Source organism: Gracilinanus agilis, chromosome 4 (assembly GCF_016433145.1).
Source record: "Gracilinanus agilis isolate LMUSP501 chromosome 4, AgileGrace, whole genome shotgun sequence".
Lineage (NCBI taxonomy): Eukaryota > Metazoa > Chordata > Mammalia > Didelphimorphia > Didelphidae > Gracilinanus > Gracilinanus agilis.
Genome location: NC_058133.1, coordinates 444,156,490 through 444,178,104, shown reverse-complemented (window position 1 = coordinate 444,178,104; position 21,615 = coordinate 444,156,490). Strand labels below are relative to the sequence as shown.

Below are 21,615 nucleotides of genomic sequence, written 5' to 3'. Positions count from 1 at the left end.
ACTTGTTATGGATGAGTTCCCCCCAGTCGAAACCATTCGTTGCCAGGGGATTTGAAGTTTTCTGCATTACGTTATTTAAAATTGCTTCAGCTATAATTCCTTCTTACTTATATTTCATAAGATTCCCAGGACAGAGGCATAACTTCCCTAGACTCTCTTCATCCTTAATGTAACAGCATAGTGGGTGCTCCAGGGCAGAAAGCTGTTTTAAACTTAGTCTCCTCCCTGTGTTGTGTTAATCATTCACACTGGTAAGGGATTATAAAGATTCTTCCCCCCTCCCCACTCTTTCTAGCACTCAACATCATAGGCTAAGTAAATACAGCAACAGATGTATAAAAAAAGTCAATGGTATCACTGTTTACACTAATACTGTGCATTAAGAAAACAAATACCAAACTGCCTGAAGTCAGTTCAGGAAAAAGAGAAAAAAACCCTCCTTATTATATACTTAAACGCTCACTTGTCCTTATCTACAATGAATCCATAAACAGTAGTGCAAACAGACTCCTGCACTTCATTACCCACTAAAATCTTTTTCAGTGTGTTCCTAGCCATGATTTGGAAACCTGCTGGGGTTCAGTTTGGCTCAGCTGGCCTGCAATTTTGAACACCTTCTGGTGGTATCAGGAAGCATGTGTGCAGCCTGAAGCTGAGTTTCTCCATATATTAAGATTTTCCAGGGAATTAAAAAAAATTATACCACAAAGCCCCTATTATAATTGGCAGGGAGATATGGTTTGTACCCTTTCAGCGTGGTGGGCAATATTACCATCTGGATTCCCAGAGAAATAACTTTCATGTATTAGAAAAATGCAAGGCTGTCCTTGTTTCAAACCACAGACCTAACAGAAGTCATAGGAGAAACTTCAATTGTGCCGCTTCAGTGTTAAGGATTTAGGAACGCCTTAAAGTCTATGCTTTACAGTGGATTCAGGTTTTATAGTAGGCATCGATTAGGCTTTTGGATGAAGATACAAATATGCCTCCTTCTTAACACTGGAAGGTGGTAAAATGAAATCACACAAGTGAATAGTTGGTAAGATTAACACTGGTTACAAGAGGTATGTTCATTGTAGTGGAATCCTGTTTAACATTTTCTGACGATCAGTCAGACATTGGCTGTACCCCTTGAAATGTCTCCATCATTCAGGTAATATCCTATTTTAACAACTCACATCAAAACATCTAGTTCTACATAATGCAACTCTTTCTCTGTCTCAGCAAAAAGGCTACTGTTAACCCTGCCTTCTTGATGGAGATGTAACATATATTTAATGAAAAATACTGAATACTGATGGCTGCACAAGCCCTTGTCAATCTATTTCAAAATGATTTTGTTTGATTGGTATAATGACTGAATTTGAATATATACCGTTAAATATTCTTAACTTAGACATGTTGCTCATAATGTAACATTGATGTTTCAGGGAAACTGAATTTTTAAAAGAATTTCTTCTTGTAGATCCTGGAGAGCTATTGGTACATGGGATACTGGCCATGATAGTTTCTGGTCCCCTCTAATGAGAGGCAGGGTGGTGTAAATGACTGGAATCACAGGCTTGGACTCATGAGAGCTCTAAATTCATTTCATACCCCTCCCCATCACTTACTAGATATTTTATCACAGGCAAATCATTTAGCCTTCCTTTTCTTATCGATTAAATGGGAATCATATCAATAGTACTTTCCTTACTAGGTGATTGTGAACATGAAATGGGAAAATGCACAAATTAATACTTTATTAATCTTAAAGTATTGAAGGGAATATCATCTTTTATTATTAATAAAATAGCAACTACTAGTGATGAATGGGGGAGGGAAGAGGAAGGAGAATATATATTTACATAGTATTTACTGTGTGTCAGGCTCTGTATTAAGTGCTTTTTACATTTTTCTCACTTGATCTTCACAACAACCCTTCAAGGTAGTTGTTATTATTATCTCCATTTTATAGTTGAGAAATCTAAGGCAAAGAGGTTAAATGACTTATTCATAGTAACATAATGAAGTAAATGACTATGGCTGATTTGAATTCAGGTCTTCCTAACTTCAGGTCAGGTACACTACCGCTGACTGTTGGGACAGAAAGAGGGTATACTACATGATACTTCTGTAACTGCCTTAAACATTAGATATTTGCTGATTCTGTCTACTTCTAAGTCTCTGACATGTCCTTGTTCACCACCTTCAAATAGTCTGATATCTTGACCATCAGCTCGACCTCTCTCCATTCTGATATTGATCTCTTCATATTCTGTTCCTTTACAATACACCTCTTGCTCCTAAGCAGCCACTATGCCTCTACCAACCTTTGATGTCTTCATAGAATCTCTCCATTTATACCTGGGTATCTCTTCAAGTTGGGGGCTCCACTATGGCCACCAGTCAAAGTTTTCAGTCCAGATCACTAGGTTTCCAGTAAGAAAAAGCATGTATAGGTAGGTCCTAATTACTATGACCTAATCCATAAATACCATGAAGTGGTCACGTGTTCTATTTACACTATTTGAAGTTATAATTGTGCAAAATATATTAATTGCAGCGTAGTGGAAACATGCAATGCAAACTCCAATAATAAGACTACTTATCAGGATTCATTATTTTCACTAATTGGAACCTAGTTGTATGAGAGTAGTTAATATATTATTCAAATAAAGTTATAGCAGAAAGAAAGCATTTACTCTGCTAGGTACCATTGTTTAGGAATCTGAAAGTATATATTTCATTCAACTCCTCAAAGCTCATTTTATTACTGTTTGCTTATATGGTACTCATAAACATATGCAAAATTTTTTGATAAATCAATGCAACACACATACCCCTTTTGCATAATGGCCAATGGGTTTTCATTTTTATAATTTTGAATGAACGTATTTTAGCCTGTCCCAATAAATTAGTAATTAATCTATCAATAAACATATCCTGAGGACCTATCATAAGCACTATACAAAGTTTCCTACTGTGATGGAATTTTAATAATGCTGGGAAATGTTAAATGCACAATAGCATATAAATTACTTTTTTAAACCCTTACCTTCTGTCTTAGAACCAATACAAGGCAGAAGAGCAGTAAGGGTTACTTAATAGAGATTAAGTAATTTGCCCAGAATCAAACAGCTGGGAAGTATGAATCCAGATACTTTCTCCAAGTCTTATTCCCTGAGTCACCTAGCTGTTCCCCAAAAGAAATTTTAAAAAAATTTAAAAATATAATCCCATGTGAGATTAAATAGTGATATTTCCCTTAACACAAATTCATAATTTTCCAGCTTCAATAGATCATAGACTAGAAGAAAGCAAAAACTGTATCATAAAGACTGGAAATAACTGTTTCCGAACCCATACTCTAAAGTCCACTTGACTATTTAAGTCAAGTGCAGGTCCTCTTTCAGAACATAGGTACTCTTTTTTTAAAATAATTCCACTGAATTTGACTAATCTAGTTTCCCAGACCACAGAAGATTATAGAAGCTAATAAAGAAGCAACAGGCAGGTTCATTAATAGTGCTGAAAAAGAGAGAGAATACAGCAAGGTAGGAGATAAACTATAAAATTCTCAAAGGCACACATGAAAACTCAAAAAGCATAAGAGTCTGGGGCCATTTAGTGTAGGGAATCAATAGTAGCCTGTTACACAGCATAAAACAGTGGACAGAATAAGGTTGTTCAAGAAACTTAACAAAATGGCTATTAATACACAATGCTTTGTCTGTGTTATATTCTGCCTATCACAAAACCAGAACCTACCAGTTGTTTCTAAGGCAGCAGCATCTTGTGGTAAATTTTAGCTCAAAACTGGCAATTAGACAGCTTTGGTGATCAGCTAGGTATTAGACATAGCATGTTGGTTCATCTTCTTCAGAATAATTATCGTTTTGAAATGTTATATACTCAGATTATGAAGACATTCATTGTCTTATCAGAATGTCGACATTGTTAGTCAGCACCTACTGCTTCGTGAACTTTAATGATACTTGTATTCTCCTAGGTTGGAAAAATTTCCTAGATTCAAAACTATCCAATAAAGTCTAATGAGTATTAACTTATGGCTACATGCAATTGGTTAATCAAAAGGAAATCCATTCTGTAGCCCTGTATCACTTCATTGGAAATGGAAGTTGAGTTCCACACAATGTCATAAATTTATCATAATGTAGTCCGTCATATTACAGTAACCATAGAAGTCTTACTTATCTTCTGCCTTGGAACCAATACTTAGTGTTAATTCTAAGACAAAAGGTAAGGGTTTTAAAAATAAAAAAGAATAAGCAAGTACATAGAGTGGCAGACAAAGTTCATAACTATCTCACACATAAGGATAAGGACCAGATCTATGACTTCATTGGTATAAGAAGCTTCCTGGTGAGGTACTTCCTCTACCAATTTAGGTTATCATCTTCTCTTTAACATAAGAGTTTTTAGATAGTTGCCAAAAGAAGCAAGAGGTCTCATATGGTCAATATTTGTGAGAGGTGAGACTGGAAATCAGGTCTTCCTGGTTCTGAAGCCACCTTTCTGTCCACTACCTACTATTACCTCTAGAATTTCTTTGGTGCCACAATTTATAAGCAATGACTGAATTCCACATTAGGATTAATTTCATGAAGTAGGATAATGAAATAGAGGAGGAAAATTGGACTGAAAATTAATGAACTGAAATTATTTCTTAATACTGCCATTCTTGGCATCATATTTTAGAAATCACATGTTTGCACATTTATTTCCTCCATCAGAGAAATGGGCATAATAAAACATATTCCATATTTTGCAGGGACATTGTATGAATTAATAATAACTCTTGAATTCCTTAATAAAAAGCATGTTTGAGTATTATCATACTGAGAAATTATTTTCAGTGACTTCATCAAATTACTAGTATTCTTAGAAGTCTTAAAATATGGCCAGCAAATTCTGACAAAGCTACTTTTGAATCCCTCCAAATTTAATTTATAATTTGGCTTATCAAAAAATGTCATAGTCACATCCAGCTTATTATTGAATATACATTTGCATGATTCACAACTCAAATGAGATGCCTTGCCCAAGTTCTGGTCACTGGTAGGAACTTAAAGCCCAGGGTGATGATAAGTACCACTTATTAAAAATCTTCAAGACCTATGAGAAAGAACTGTGGGAGGAGAAACACAGAAGACAAACAACTGCCTGATCACATAGGTCGATGGAGATATGATTAGGGATGTAGACTCTAAACGATCACCCTAGTGCAAATAACAATAATATGGAAATAGGTTTTGATCAATGGCACATGTGAAACCCAGTGGAGTTGCACGTTGGCCTTGGGAGGGAGATGAGAGGAGGGGAGGAAAAGAACATGAATCACATAACCATGGAAAAATTTTCTTAATAAATAAAATATCCTACCAATTGAAAAAAAAAAGATCCTCAAAACACATAAGTGCATTGCTCCCAGCAACATTTTAATGTGTACCTATAGATGAATGATGTAAGTCATAACCAGTAAATTCTGGACCCCATTTTTTAAAAAAGCCTTATAGTACAGGCACACAAGACTTAAAAGAAGTTAGGTTAGGTAGCGACATGACCTTGGGCACATCTTTTAACCTCTCTGAGACTCAATTTTCCAATATGTGAATTTGGAAGATTATATTCTTGTAAAAATTTTTTATGATAAAGTGTTTTGTAAACAAAAAATTGCTATATAAATGTGAACAATTTTATGACTAAAGCAAGCCAAAAATAAGTTATTTTACTCAATGCTGCCTCTTCTAATCTGATCTTATTTTTAAAAAATGGAAATCCCTAATAGTAGAACTCTGAGCATATCTTTTAATGAGGAATGCTGACCTTCAATATTAGTGAAAGATAGTAAATAGTATTCGCTGACTATTAACTATTTTTCATTTCCTTTTATCACTTTCCCCTTACTTTTTGCTATCCTAATATCCCTTGGCTATTTCCCTCTGGTACCCACTGGACCTCATCAAATAAGTTCTCTCTATCCAAAGTCACTCCCCACCCCTTAGTCCATTAAAACCTTTCTGGTAAATTAAACAGCTAATCAAATAAGCTAATTTGTACCAAAGTATTAATGGCAGCTATTGGCTTAGTGTTCTAAAATTCAGAATACTTATATTCAAAGAGAAGTCTTAAATATCTTAACTGGAATATGATACCAAAGTTTTAGATCTTGTGGATGAATGACAGGGATGAGGGAAACTTGATCAAGGAGGCCTTTGAGCAACTTTTCATCTTTTATGATGTAGTTATTCACAAAACTATCTAGAAATAGGGCCAAATCTGAGCAAATTGACACTTCCTTTGTCTCTTGGGCCAGTTATATGGATTTGGCACTAATATATGTGATTTGATGTCATGTGTATGATATCTATGTGTATATTCATAATACATACCTCACAAATATATGTAAATAAAAATATCAACATACAATGATATCCACACAGCTATATCAGCATATAGCATATGAAAGATGTAAATTTTGCTTTAGACTCTTATAAACCTGGAAGACAAAAGGATGTTAAAATATGCCTTAAATAAGCAGAAACAGTTCAGTTTTTGTGGTTTTTCTTTTAAAAAAATCAAGCTTAGCCTAGCAGTCACCTGCTACAAGGAATCTTTCCAAGTCTCTTAATTATAGTCACATTTTCATCTCAAAATGATGTATGTAGACCTTAAGTGTACATACATATATGTATATATGCATGTAAGTTACATGCATATGGATATATAGTTTCCTCACAGTAGAATATATATTCCTTGAAACAGGAAAATGAACTATTTCATTTTCTTTCTATTATCAGCACCTTTCTATTATCAGTGACTTGTTTACAGTAGATACTTGTTGAGTTAAAATGAATTTTAACAATGTTAAAGTGTCAAGAATAAGTAAATGACAGCAACAGCTCATTGTGTTTCCTAATCTGAAACTTTATTGGAAACAGAAAGTTATCTAATATCTAGTCACTGCTGTGGGCTCATTGGCTTTGGGTAGACCCATATGATGCTCTTGCTTTTGACAGCAAGATGTAGAAATATGGGAGTTCATGTTTTTAGATCTTGAGGAAGTATATTAAGAGGGTGAAGAGCCTACTAAAGCACTAAGAACTGCCATCCATCTTTTAATTCCCCTAAGACAACCAGATTATCTACACATGTTAGAAGCCTCAATCCATTCTTGACAATGTTATAACATCCCTTTCTATAGAAACAATAAAACACATACACATACTCATATCTACAAATCTTTAGTATGTTGAGAGAATGTCCATCAATTTTCACAAATTCCATTTTGTCAGTGTTAATTTTTTTAAGTTCTGGGGTATTCAAATTTGTATTTCAGCTAGGCATGCTGATTAGTCAGCAGCTGACTTGGCAGACTATCAAAAAAGAGAACAAACCTGAACACTGTCAACTTTCCCATTGTACCAGAAGGGAGGATAAAATTATAGTACCTATAAATAGAAGAATCAGGTAAATGATGAAAACCAAAGGATCAGGCAAAGAAAACTTGGACTGAATCTCAAAATATGCACTAGTGAGCAAAAGGAACTGTTATTTAGAAAGGACTACAATAGATCTGACTATTGTCTAAAGTAAATTAAAAATACACCAGGATCCATAATGTGGAGAGCCACTTGCAAGCCTACCAGATGATTAGCACTTACTCTATTGGAGCTAAAGAATATTTTTACTTTGTTATGGTAATTTTTATCAGGCCACCTTCCATGTATTATACAATGCAAGCGATCTTTAAATTATTGTCAAAGTCTTTCTTAAAGAGAGCTTTCACAAAGGACATGCAATTCATATCTTCTAGGGTTGCTGTCATTTCTAGGCTAAGTCCCATGGAAATTCATAACTAAAAAAAAATGAAAGTCACAAAGATGCAACTGCCTTCATAATGCCGATGCAGCAGTTATAAATATTTCATGAACGTTGCATGGGCAGGGGCAGATCTCCATTTTTATGAGTTAGAATTTGTACAGCTAAGTCTCAGGATTTTACTATTCATAATGCACAGTATGCCCTGTTAGAGCCATTCCATATAGTGCTTTTTAATATTTATGTTTAATGAAGAAATTACTGTTCTGAAAAGGGAACAAGCCTAGCCAAAGATTTCCCGTTACAAATTTAAGCATTGCTAAACTGAGAAGATTGCAATCCATAGAACTTTACATCATTGCTGTAGCTCTGTGCATATTGGCACAACTTTGAGTCATTCATGATAACAGATCAGAGACTGTTAACTAAGCAAAAAGGCTTAAAAAAAGATTATAGTATAAAATTCTGGACGTCAAATAAACCTGAAAGAAGAAAGAGATATGAAGAGCAACGTTTCTAGTAAGAAAAAATATTAATCACAAATGATATACTTTCGTACTACTTTATAGAATGCATACACACACATCACACTCAGATGCATACTTATATTCTTCTGTTCTTATTCAGAAAACATTTTAACTTGCTAAGATAATATTGCTTGCTAAGTTCAATAATGAATCGCGATTGCATATTTTAAGGTAATTTATCAAAGTGCATTATCAGTAGCTGTCAGAATACATTTTGAACTAAAAGTAATGAAAAAAGAACTATTGTGTGTGTTGAAATCAAAGAACATGACTGCAGCTAAGTTGTTTTCAATGGCAAGGATAGCTGATTGCCCTCTAAATGATACTTATCCCATGAGGGAAGTAAAAGCCTGAAAAAAATCACAGGAAACAGAAGCATGAAAATGTCTATTTGTAGCTTTTAAAAACATGCATTTGATATTTCATTTCATTTTTGTCATCTCGATCAATTCTTTCAAGGAGGTGAATGTTGAAAAATGCTGCCATGATCACAGTGACATTTAAAAAAATAAGCTTGAGGTACTGCTCAGCTCATATATATCCCAAGACTGGATTATTTCACATTGAAAGGTGGGGAAGAATTTACTTAGCTTGATTATATAGTCATTTATGTCCTTTATTTGAAATTCATCTTAACATGACTAAAGAGAAAGAAAAAATCCTAATGGGATTTCTTCTTATGATATTTCATCTAGGGGCAAAGGGATTTTCACTGAGGCTTTTACTAATGCATTATTGGAAAATTCCGCAATAGGTTCTGAAATTCCTAATGCTTAAAGATAAGGTTTTGTTCCTGAGATTGGCCAAATGGAAGGTAGAACTTTTATCTTTCTTGAGTTCTTTGTAATTTATTTTCAGCTTTTTACTTGAGGAATTTAACCTTTAGGTGATGAATTTGCAGTTCACTTGAAATATGTTAACCTTCATTAACTAATGAGTTTAGGTACAATCTGAAGAAGGATTACAGGGAAAAAATTGAGAGTACAGTGTATTGTCAAGTTGAATTTGCCTTAGACTTCTCCAGTGTTCCTGTTGTTCTGATCCCCATTTTGATCACAGTTTTTTAATTATGTACTCTACTTATCTGACCTATTTGAACAGGATCCAGATATAGTGCGGAACATCTGTCGCTGGATTAGGCAGGCTGTTCGGATTCCTTTCTTTGCCAAATTGACCCCAAATATCACTGACATCGTAAGCATTGCAAGAGCTGCAAAGGAAGGTAAGAAACAAACCGGTATCCCTTGTTCTGTTAGTCACATATGTGTCTTAAATGTATTTCCATGTTAATTATACTGAGAACAATTTCCAAACTATTGTGGGTACATCAAATCATTGGATATTTTCAGAATTTTTATCTTGTTTTTAATAAACTCAAAGACAGTTTATCTGTACTTAAAGCCAGGCCTTAAAATGAAGAGCAGATCACACAAAAACTTTGGGCTAATGCTTTATTTGGTTAGAAAAGGGTGGAACATCTAGTAAATGTACCTCTGTTTGAGTCTGGATATAGAGACTGGTGTTGCCATCTGATATGCTTGAAAATCAACCCTAGTTTTAAATGCATAGAAATATATCTTAAACTCATGGTTTCAGCAATAGCATTTCAGCTATAGATCCAGCATGTATAACAGCCATATATCTAAATAATATTACCAAGTGTCTGAAAATGTAAACAGCCTACACTAGTCTTTACATGGGCCCAAGTTGGTTTTCAAGTACCGTAGCCATGATCAGAGCTCAATTAACATTTGTCAAATAAATGAATGTGTGAATGGCTTAAGAAATCTTTTGAGTTTGCTTTATCCAATACATTGCTTTCTGATATTTTAGATATGTAGTATAATTTTTAAAAGGCATTTTCACAAAGAAATGTTTATGCCTTGTAGACCTATACAAGTAGAATATAATAGAAGGTGGGAGCAACTGGGTAGCTCAGTGGATTGAGAGTCAGGCCTAGAGATGGGAGGTCCTGGGTTCAAATCCGGCCTCAGACACTTCCCAGCTGTGTGACCCTAGGCAAGTCACTTGGCCCTCATTGCCCACCCTTACCACTCTTCCACCTAGGAGCCAATACACAGAAGTTAAGGGTTTAAAAATGTAAAAAAAAAAAAAGAATATAATACAAAGCAAATAAAAAGTCTTCTCAACAGTATTTTGAGTTACAATCACAAGAATCTCATCATCATTCTAAGTGAGGAAACAGGTCTTGATCAATGACATATGTAAAACTCAGTGGAATTACTCATTGGCTATGGGGGGGAGTTGGGAGAAAGGGAAAGAACATGAATCATGTATCCATGGAAGAATATTCTAAACCAATTAATTAAATTAAAAGTTTTCAATACAAAAAAAAAATCTCATCATGAATGTTATTCTTTCTACCTGGAATTTCTACTCAAGGTCATTGTCCTTATTTGACTTTTGAATTGCTAACAACCCTTTAAAGCTCAATTTCAATGTTACTTCTTCCTTAAGATGTTTCCTGATATCTCCTGTCTACAATGACTTTATCTCTAAGATTTCCTATAGCACTTTGTTTTGCATATTCTGCTGCCTAACATTGGAGGTAATGGTTCTCTGTTTGCATTTTTTTGAGCAACAATATTACCATAGTGGATAGGGTGCTAGAAATGTAGTCAAGAAGATCCAAGATCAAATCATTTAGCAGACATTTATTAGGAATATGACTGGACAGATTACTTACCTTTCCTTTTATAAAATGGGAATAATGATAACTCTTCTCTCAAAGCATTATAAATTCCTTGAGAGTAGGGATTATTCAGTTCTTTGTCTTTTCATCCCCAGAGGTTAGCACTGTGCCTGACTTACAGTTGGTGCCTGATACTTTATTGAATGAAATAATTACAACAACTTGCATTTATAAAGAGTTTTAAAGTTACAAATGCTTTTATGCATTATTCCCAGTGATTATTGTTATTTTCCTATCAAACTACAGATTCCATAAAGTCAAGGACTGTCCTTCTTATGTTCCCCAATACTTATATTCATGCTGTACACTCAGTAAACATTTAGTAAATGTTTACTGAAGGAATGTTTGATGAATAAATTAAAGTAGATACGATACGAGGGAAGAGGCCAGTGGATATTCTCAAACTTGGACATTGTTTCCATGTCTATTCCTCAGCTTTTACGTTTGAAAAGATTTCAATTATTCTTGTCACCATAAGTCCAAGTGAATGTTGACTTCTTTCTACATACAGGTGGTGCAGATGGTGTTACCGCCACCAACACTGTCTTGGGCCTGATGGGACTCAAAGCAGACGGTACTCCCTGGCCCGCGGTTGGTTTGGGGAAGAAGACCACATATGGCAGCATATCTGGTAGGTTTCACCCCTCGCCTTGCATTGTGCATCCTGCGAGCCCTTTGGTAGTCTCATCGTAGACCAGAATAGCTTGTCTTCTCTAATACTGTTCTTAAAATTCACTGCCAATCGAGGTTCCTCCTAGTCATGACAGATGGAACAGAACTGAGTGTGAAAACTGGCATGATGCTCTTTCCTTCACGTTAGAATGGTATAACAGAAGAGCAGGGTAGGGGTCACCTGAGGAATGGGAAATCCTGCCCTCCTGTGGCCTCTGCTTTTTCCTATAATTTCTCATCATCACAATCATCATGCTCCATAGTAGACAGAGGCTAACGAAAATGTAACGTGAGGGGGAAATATCCTGATCGTGGTATATCTTGGAAAGACTAAACCCCCTTTCTTTCTTCCTCTCATGTCTACTTTCCTCAAATAGAGTCTGACCTAACTTCATCCAAAATAAGCCATTTAAAAAATTGCCTCGATAGATTCAGAGAACAAGATCTTTTGTGATCTAATCCTTGCCCCTTCCTATGGTCTTATTTTTTTAATCTCTTAGTGCTAATATTAAAGAATAATCATAGTAGTAGTAATAACAACAGCAATGACAATAATGAAAAGTTCTAAACCCATGATCCTGTTCAGTGTCTGCCCTCACTAATGTATTAATTCATTGACCCGGCGTACTCTGTTGCTGTGACAACATGAACTAGGTCTTGCTGAGACAATGCTGTGAGGTTCTTGACTGTACTGGTATGGGGATTAATCTCCTTGGTGATAGAGACAGTGGTAAATATACATAACATAATAGCGTCCCACTGTTCAAGAAAAACAGTGCTGAATCAAACCAAAATGTGCATATGGACGAGACCGGATAGACCCAAATAAAGCTTCAGTCCATGCTGTGGTATTATGTGTGGAGAGCAGAAGGAGGATCTAGGAACCCTGGTGAAAGAGTCCCATTATGGCTCTAATTGGATGCCATTTGGACAAACAATACAGGATGGAAAGAAGCTAGAGAAGGGCACCTGTTTGGTCCACATACCTCATCTGAATTTATGGTGACTGGGTACCAAAGTCCTAAATTGTAGTAGTGTTAGAAAAACAAAGATGGAGTGCGTGTGTGTGTGTGTGTGTGTGTGTGTGTGTGTGTGTGTGTGTGTGTGTGTTTGTGTGTGCACATGCACGGGTGTGCTCAAGAGACAGTTTGGGTTGGGCTGTAATGTGCACTATGTTTTCTGTCAGCCCATTTCAATTTTTCCAGCCTGCCATGTTGACAGCAAAAGAATAAAGGAGGTCACAGAGGGTGCTGAACATTAAAAATTAATAAAACAACTATTGCAGTAGTATTTTATATAAGTAGTACCATTCACACTTTCTCATTTATACTGCAGTTTCTGAATATTCTCCATGCTGTAACTCAGTCTAATAAAACTACAGAATTATAGCATTAGAGAAAGTCTTTTGTGTCACCATTTTTAAACATACCTACATCCATACAAGCACTGGAAACCACAGCAACACCTGAAAACAAACCACCTGTACCTGAGGGCCAGTTAGCATTTCCATAAAATCTTCGATTTCTCCGGTTTGTAAATTCTGATATAAATATTCACTCAGGCTATGGCAGATCTAAGTCTGTGTGGAGCATTTATTTAGAAACAAAATAAAACAAAACAAAACAAAAGAGCTCACCACCATGACATTTGAAGGTATGTTGCTTATTTCAAATAAGACCCATGAAATTCCCCTTGTGTTTAACATCCTCTTTTTTTAAAAGGGCCTGCACTACAGCAACAAAACAGAGTTTCTTCTATTGACTGCAAAAAAAAAAACCAAACAAACCAAAAAACTACTTTGATTTGAAGGTAATGGAATCTGAAAGGCAGTTGATCGAGGCAGGGGTAATATATTTGGGGGGTAAAATCAGTTCTATAATTAAGTATCTATAGTATTAGCAATAACAGAACAGAGTCAAGCACACTTGTGCTAAATACATATTAAATATTAATGATGTCCAAATTTTAGAAGAGGAAGTATAATCAAAGTGACTAAATATGTTTCTGACTAATATAGAACATGGCTGTCAAGACTCAAATGCTACCTCCAAAGAGAAAAATCGCATGAAATAGGCCAGTTTATCTTGACAAGATTTACAAAATTTACCAAAGCACAGTACTAATGTCTTTGTAAGGGTTCCCTAGAGAACTGGAATTTGTAGTTGAGTTCTAGAAGAGCAGCCTAAAGCATGGAATCAAAAGCCCAAAAGCTAAATACAACTCAGTTTCTGGTGGTTATGCCATTGTGTGTTATCCCATTGTGGAGGAAGGATTGTTTTCTCTAGTGGATTCATGAGCTCATGAGTTAGATACTCAGTCAAACCATACTGTGGTCCGACACTCTAGCTTTTTAAAAGAACAAAAAGTTTCTTTTCTTTTTTCTTCCTGTCACAAAACCCTGCCAAGAAATCATAATTTTCTTTGTCTTTTATGGATGAAGACTTTATCTCAAGTAGGGAAATTCTGTTACGGAGACTTAACAACTAGGAGAGGAAGCATGATGTAGTACACAGAGAGCTGGCTTCAGTCAGAAGGTGCCATATAAAGTCCTACCTTTGGCATATACTAGCTTTATGACCATGGGTAAGTCATTTCCATTCTCAGAGGACCCAAGCAACTCCCTAAGACTTTAACTTGCTGATAATTCACTGATCTGAACCTAAGGAGAAAGGGCCAGTGACAATTAACAATTCTGAGAGGTTGGTTTTCAAGAAAGAAAATCAATTTATTGATTAGGTTATCAATAAACAAATTAATTGGTCAATGATCTTTCTTGGTGATCAAAGACAAGAAATTCTGCCATATGGATCATTAAATGCAGTTTGGGAATCTCAATATTCAGCCCTCCCCCAGACTTCCCAAGACATTTCTAATTGGTAAAGAGCCTATTTGAAGAGAGTCCATTATTCTCTCAGTCCTTCCCCAGTTCCTTGGTAGATAGAGAATCTTGTGCCTTGCCCTATGATTCCAGTGTCTAGAAAGAGAAATCAAGTTCTGCCTGGTCAAGGTGACTTTGGTTCAATATTTTTCAGTACAAAATTCAAAGTCTATTTTGCTACTCACAGACATTCCTAGCCTAAGATTTTTTTAAATAGACTTTAGCCACCCTAATCTCACTTCCCCTGTGATAGAAAAGACTTTTTTGGGTGAAGCACTCCTTGAATTTCCTAGGAAAATGGAATGAATAAAGAGGTCCAAGGATTAACTTTCATCCTCAGTTCAAAACTCAGAAATATAAATAATTCAATATATTAGAAATAAATCTCAGTTATCACCAAAAGTTCCCTACCACCATGAAATCACAGATCTGGACAAAAAAAGCTGGAGTGTTATGTATCCTCTTCTTCTAGGCATCAATTAAAGGAACTGCTTCCTTGAAGCTGATTCATTTGAAATAGCATTATGACTACATTTGGAAAAATAGTCATAGAATTATTCCATGAAGAGAATGCATTTGAAGTGAGCTAATTTTAAACAAATCTATTTAATGAGAGGAGAAAAACATTTTTCCAATAGCTTATTCTGTCTTCAAAGCTTTGAGTTCAACTAATTGTTCTTCTACTTGTCTCACTTCTTGAATTTCAGGAAGTATCATTACTTTTCCTCTTACAGTTATCACATTTGGACCCTGTTTGAAGATAGTCTGATTAAGTAAATGATTTCCATGATATCCATTTTTATTTGATGATAAAACACTGCCAATTTATTACAATTATTTCTGGGAGTGGAAATGGTCTAGAATGAAATAACATGTTTAAACTTATTGGGACCTTTATTTATCATGTTAGTACATGTACTGAAGTAGTTAGGTGGTGCAGTGGATAGAGTACTGGATCTGGAATCCATAAGACATCTCCCTGAGTTCAAATCTGACCTCAGATACTTACCAGCTCTGTGACTCTGAGCAAGTCACTTAACAAATCACTTCAGTATCTTTGAAAAGAAAAAACCAGATGGAGTCACAGAGTTGGACCCAATTGAAAAACACACATACAAAACTCCTTTACATAAAAGATTAAAAATAATAATATTTACTCAGCAAACAGTAATAGCTTATTGAAAAAAGAGTTTATGTAGTCTATAAATAAATAACAAATGATTAGAAAATAATCCAATCTTTAGCTAAGAGGCTCAGTGGAATGATCTTTGGGACTGGAGTCAGGAAGTTCAAATCTATTCTCAAACACTTTCTGGTTGTGTGACTCTGGCAAATTACTTAAATGTGTTGGCCACAGTTTCCTCATCTGTAAAATGAGATAGTGAAGGAAATGGCAAATCACTCCAGTATTTTTAACAAGAAAACCTCAAATGGGGTTATGAAGTTAGACATAACTACTTGTGAGTGAACAACAAGAAAACTGCTCACTATAAATTCTGTTAACTGTTCCACATTCTTATAACTTCTTTTTTTTTCCTTTTTAAACTTTTTAAACTTTCCTTTAAATAAGAAAGGATAAAATGGACATTTTGTTAAAATTTTTGCAAACTTGTCCTTAGTATCACAATTGTAGATGTGCAAATTATGCAATTTTAAAAAGCCTTAATTATTCGATTCAATGGTTTCGAATGAAAGTAGGAGTTTAAGCATGACCCTCCTCCCACCCCAATGTTTTGGGTTCAATTTAAATGGGTTTGAGGAGTAAGTTTTTAACTCTATCCAAAGGACTGTAGCACAATATCTTTTGTTGGGCAGGGTCATGCAACTAATTTTATATACAGTGCATGCAAAAGCATAACCTTTCATGTTGTCTTGATAATCTTGTGATTATCATTTCTTTAAAACTGAGAATAACAAAATCATTGTTTCCTAGAAACTCGGGAGTTGTGCTTGAAATTTATTTCCGTAACCAGTAGTTTCATACTTACTGCTAATACAAGAGTTTTAGAAAGATCATCCTGATTCTTATCTTACATTCTTTCATCTTATGTGAATATTAAAAAATCCATATACAAAGAAGAGTTTTATTTTGATAAGTAACTATTAATAAGATATATAGATAGAGATATATCAAGAGAAAGAAATACAAAGACAAAAATTTCAAAAGCCCACACTCTCAAGTGGCATATATTTTATGGAGAAGAAATAATAGGTACACAAATTAGTAAATGCAACATGTGTACAAAAATATGCAGTAATGGGGGCAAAGAAATAAATAACAACTGGCACATCAGGAAATAATTTCTGTTTACAGTAGGTGAAAAAATAACATTTATATAGTGCTTTAAATTTTACAAAAGACTACATATAGACTTTCATAAAATTATAGGTGCACAGGTTCCTTCTTACCAAACCTACCTAAATGATAGCCAATCAAAGTAAGACCTCCATCTTGCTATCAGTAGCTACAGAAATTCCTGTTTTAACTTGGACATATAAAATTGAAACAAAACAAAAATGTGAAAGAAAGAAAAAGCCTAAAAGGAAAATTCTTCATTGACTCGTCCCTTTTTTTCTCAGACTGCTCTCTTCTGAGCACCACCATGAACTAAAAATTTATCTGCTTTCTATTCAAATTGGTGGAGATATAACAATCTTAGAAGTTTTTACTGATCATAATTATTAACGCTTTCACATTATAAAGTATGTACTTGGACACAAAACAACAACTGCAACAGAACAGTCTAAAAGAGATTTATCAAATAAAGATGCTGATTTCTATTTTCCATTATAAATTATCAGTTCTGTTGAGAACAGCTCAGCCATTAGGAAAAAAAAATCTCTCATTTAAATAATGCTCATTTGAATATATTCATGTAGAGATTCACAAAGAATTCTCTTTTCTATTATATTGTCTTTGCTGCTGCCTGATTTTCTCAGTGTACGGCCGTCATTGGTCTGTGCAGGAGATCAGAGCCCTAATAATAGATTTTTGACAGCGAGCTCGCCTGCTACCTGCCCTACACAAATCCTCACTGTTCATGTTTGCTTCATGGCAACAAAGCAGACAGAAGGAAAATGCCAAGTGCTGAGTTTGAGGTACAGCCTTGCCATAGCTTGACATTTCAGCAGAATAGCAGTTTATGAGATGCATAATTTTTCATCTGGGACTCAGCTGCCATATTCATAGAAGCTTACAGCTCATCGACTGACTGGAGCTGGGGCAAAGGTGGAAAGCAGAGATCAAGGTCTACATCCCTTCTAAAGCTATTTTAATATAACTATAATTCTGAAGATAAGCTGATAGGACCAAACAACCTTTTTTTTTAAAATAAGCTAAAAGACTTCCTATATCTTTTGTCCAAAAAAGAAAAAAAAATGGGTAGGAGGGACTGGGGGTGAGAGTGGATAGAATAGAGGCTTGGTCAGTTCCTGAGAAAATATTTGTGAGACTTTGTTAACCAAAAGACTATGACAAGCACATTAAGGAGACTTCTTACCTTTGCAGCAGTGATAATGAATTATTAAATCTCCTTCCTGTGTATGTGCGTGTTTCATAAAGGATGATTTCAAGCTTGAAATTAATCAAAAATGTTCTATTATGAAAGTAAAACTTGAGAGTATTGTGGCTCTGAGATTGAATTTAAATATTCTCAGATTCATGCATATCTCCTGTACTAAAAAAAAAAAAATCGGTGTAGGTACACGTCAGTGACTGTTTAATTTAGAACTACACATCTCTGTAAGCTTCAGAAACAGTTCACCATGTCACAGTCTCATACAGAACAATGCTACAGTACATTGGATTAATTAAAGAAGCCTTGCAGAGAACTGAGTTCTCAGTATGTCAAGATTTCAGTTTTATGTTAAATATTTTCTAAAGGCCAGACCCTGAAATCTCAGGGGCTGTACCAAGCAGTGAGCTGTGAATTTAACCATAGGCTAACTGCTAATGATAAGGAAAAGAGTCCAAGTTGAGGCAGCTGTAATACAGTCATTGGATTAGGCTATCAATCACTCAGCTCCCCAAGGAACAGGCAAAGAAGACAAAACAGTGAAAAGGGAAATTAGGAAAGGAGGGCATGACTAGAATGAGATTCCTCACCATCTTTATCCGTTAGTTGGCTCGATTCCCCAAAGCATCAGACAGAAATGTCCAGCATTCCTCTGACTTGGAACCCAGGGTATTTATTCCCATCATTTAGAACACCATCAAATTGCCATTAGCTATTTCTAGTCTCTAGTGATCTTGGAGGTACCTGAACACAAACATCTGACTTACTGTGGCAATTTTTAGAATAAAGAATTAGATGAACTTTTTCATCTTTGGACATTATTGAGTCATAATTCTTTATTGTTGTTTCAGGGTTCACTGGTGATAGTGGGGGAAATATTTTATTTTCACTTCTAAACTACTCTCACCTATCAGAGTTGAGGACAGAATTAAGTAGATGAAAAAAGTCTACAACCCTTGGTGGTAAAGATTCAAATCATCAAGCAAATTATTTCCAGAATAAAGTCAAAAGTTTTCGCCTATAAGGAAAATAAGAAAGGAAATTATTCTACCTATAAATGCTAGTGTGCCCGTACATCTAATCTGCATCCAAATGGTAGAAGCAAGGTCAGAGTTCATTCTTGGCTTACATAATAAATAGAACATAGAATCCTAGGTTTCCTCATAAAAGAGATCTTATCACACCATTGACATTCAGTACAGTGGTACAGACAATTGGGTAGACAAAATTCATTTGTAATGGTTACTGAGAATAATTTATGGATTCTAGTCATACTCTTAACAGGAAATAGGTACACAGGGGTAATGAGGAGTGAGGGTAAAGTGAAATTCATAACTATAAAATGTATTTTGGGGTGGTTTTTTATTTCATTTGTTTTAAAAACTTTTGTCCTACTGCCTGGGACATAGTACAGCTAATAAATGTTCATTGATGAACTAAGAAATAGAAGTAAAAATAGTTACAGAGAAAAGACCAACACTCTGATGATGGTGAGGAAATGTCCTCTGCTAATATAAGCTGGGACCATCTATATAGAACATATAACCTTATAGTATTATAATCCCAAAGCACCAGAAGGTTAAGACTTGCTTAGAGCCATGTAGCAAATATGTGTCAGAATCAAGTCTTAAACCCAAAGTCTTCCTAGCTTTAAGACCAACTCTGTTATATACTATTCTAAACTGCCTTTCCTATATGTGAACAGAGAATATAATAATTATACTAACTCATCAAGAGTTTAAAGAACTAAGGTACTGATCCATACAAGTCATTGACAAGAAAGAGAACAAACTTCAGACTCTTTTCCTCCTAGCTGCTTCTTTTTCTTTCTTCTTTAACAAATTATATCTTAATCAATATAAAATATCCTAATCAATAAATAATGCTATTGTAGAAAAGATTCCATGAAATTTCTCTCATTTATACTGTTATTTCCAAGTAGTTAATTCTTTCTCCAGTTAGATGATAAATACTTGAAATAAAGATTGTGGTCAGAATTTGAATAAATCTAAACTTAGGATCACATTACTGGATTAGCCTCTGAGTAATAATTTTCATATTAATGTATAACTTGTTTGGCGACATGAAATTTTTGTTAAAGGCGATTTTGAGTTTGGTTTGAATACTTCATCATACATTAAAGTATTATATATAATTCTTTAAAATCATAGAGGTTTGCAATTCTATCTTAAAGCAAATTTTATGTCCTTGTATGTTTTTATATTTATTACATATATACAATGTAACCAGAGAAAATTTACTTCGAGGGGAAAGAAATGATGTCTTCATTTAGTCAACTGAAGCATCACGTGTTTACAACTATACCCTCAAGTACATAAATATTGTTTAAAAGAAATAAACATCTTACCTCATCTCATCCTGCACCAGATCTCCCAGACTTCTTTCCTATCATGGTTTCCAAAAAAAAAGTCTAGAGTCTAGATTGGTCTAGAGTCAAATTGAAACCTTTTTGCTATATTAATATGACAACTTTGCTTGAAATTCAAGTAGTATCTTAAAATTCACATCTTTTAAATCATCTTTTTCTCTAGAGATTAAGAATTCACTATGTGGTCTTGGCTAAGTCATTTCCTCTAAGCCTCTATTTGTTGTTGTTTTTCATCTACAAATAAATATTTATATGGGCTTTAAAATTTGTAGAGTCAAAGCACTTCACCTGCATAATCCATTCAAACTCCACAACAGCCTTATGAATTACCTTGTACAAGAACTTTTCTAGGGATTATTATCCCTAATTTATAGATGAGGAGCATGATGAATAGAGATTTAGTGATTTACCCAGTGTCACAAAACTAGAAATTCTTCAAGGCTCGATTCAAACCCAATTATTTCTTATTTATTCAGGAGCAAGTAAAGTAATTGGGAGTCTCTTAAATAAACACTAAGGTCCTTTATGTCCCAAACACTCTATTGAAAGTGTGAAACTTAATTAGGAAAAATGAGGGGGGAAAAAAGCACCAAACCCTGCCCTCTTTGTTGCACATTATATCTCTAAGGAAGAACACCAATAGAAACCCCCTTTTAAAAAAAAAATTTAAATGCCATTTAGCTTTTATGCAAATAAGCTTCCTTGGGGAGGAGAAAAATGATCTGGAAATTTTGAGACAGTAGTGCTGAAAATAGATGAGGACTATAAACTTAAAACCAACATGAGAATATATACACATTAAAGGTAAGTTTTCTTCCTTGATTTTTTTGATCTCTAATTCACCTTGCTTGTTGCCCATACTTTGTACATTTGTGCATAGACGTATGAGGTCATGGGTTTTACTGTTGTCTTTTTTTCTTTGATTTTTCTCATTTGAATTTCAGTATGTATCTACTTTTCTACTTAAATTGTAGCTACTATCTATTATATCTGTCTTAGAGAGTCTACATAGGCAGTTTCTTCCCTCTCTTCTTTTTCCTCTTAAAGCCCTTTTGATGAGATTTACACTTTAGGCAAATATATTCTCAACAGCGTTT

The 21,615-nt window shown here is 34.7% G+C and overlaps 1 protein-coding gene across 1 annotated transcript in view; it reads left to right on the top strand.

The window, feature by feature from the left end:
• The window catches only part of DPYD (dihydropyrimidine dehydrogenase), a 974,103-nt gene that overhangs the window by 709,992 nt on the left and 242,496 nt on the right, over positions 1–21,615 (top strand). Inside the window, exons 17-18 of the mRNA XM_044672105.1 lie at positions 9,453–9,573; positions 11,576–11,695. Of these exons, the coding sequence (XP_044528040.1) occupies positions 9,453–9,573; positions 11,576–11,695 (241 nt within the window). The remainder of the gene's footprint in view (positions 1–9,452; positions 9,574–11,575; positions 11,696–21,615) is intronic.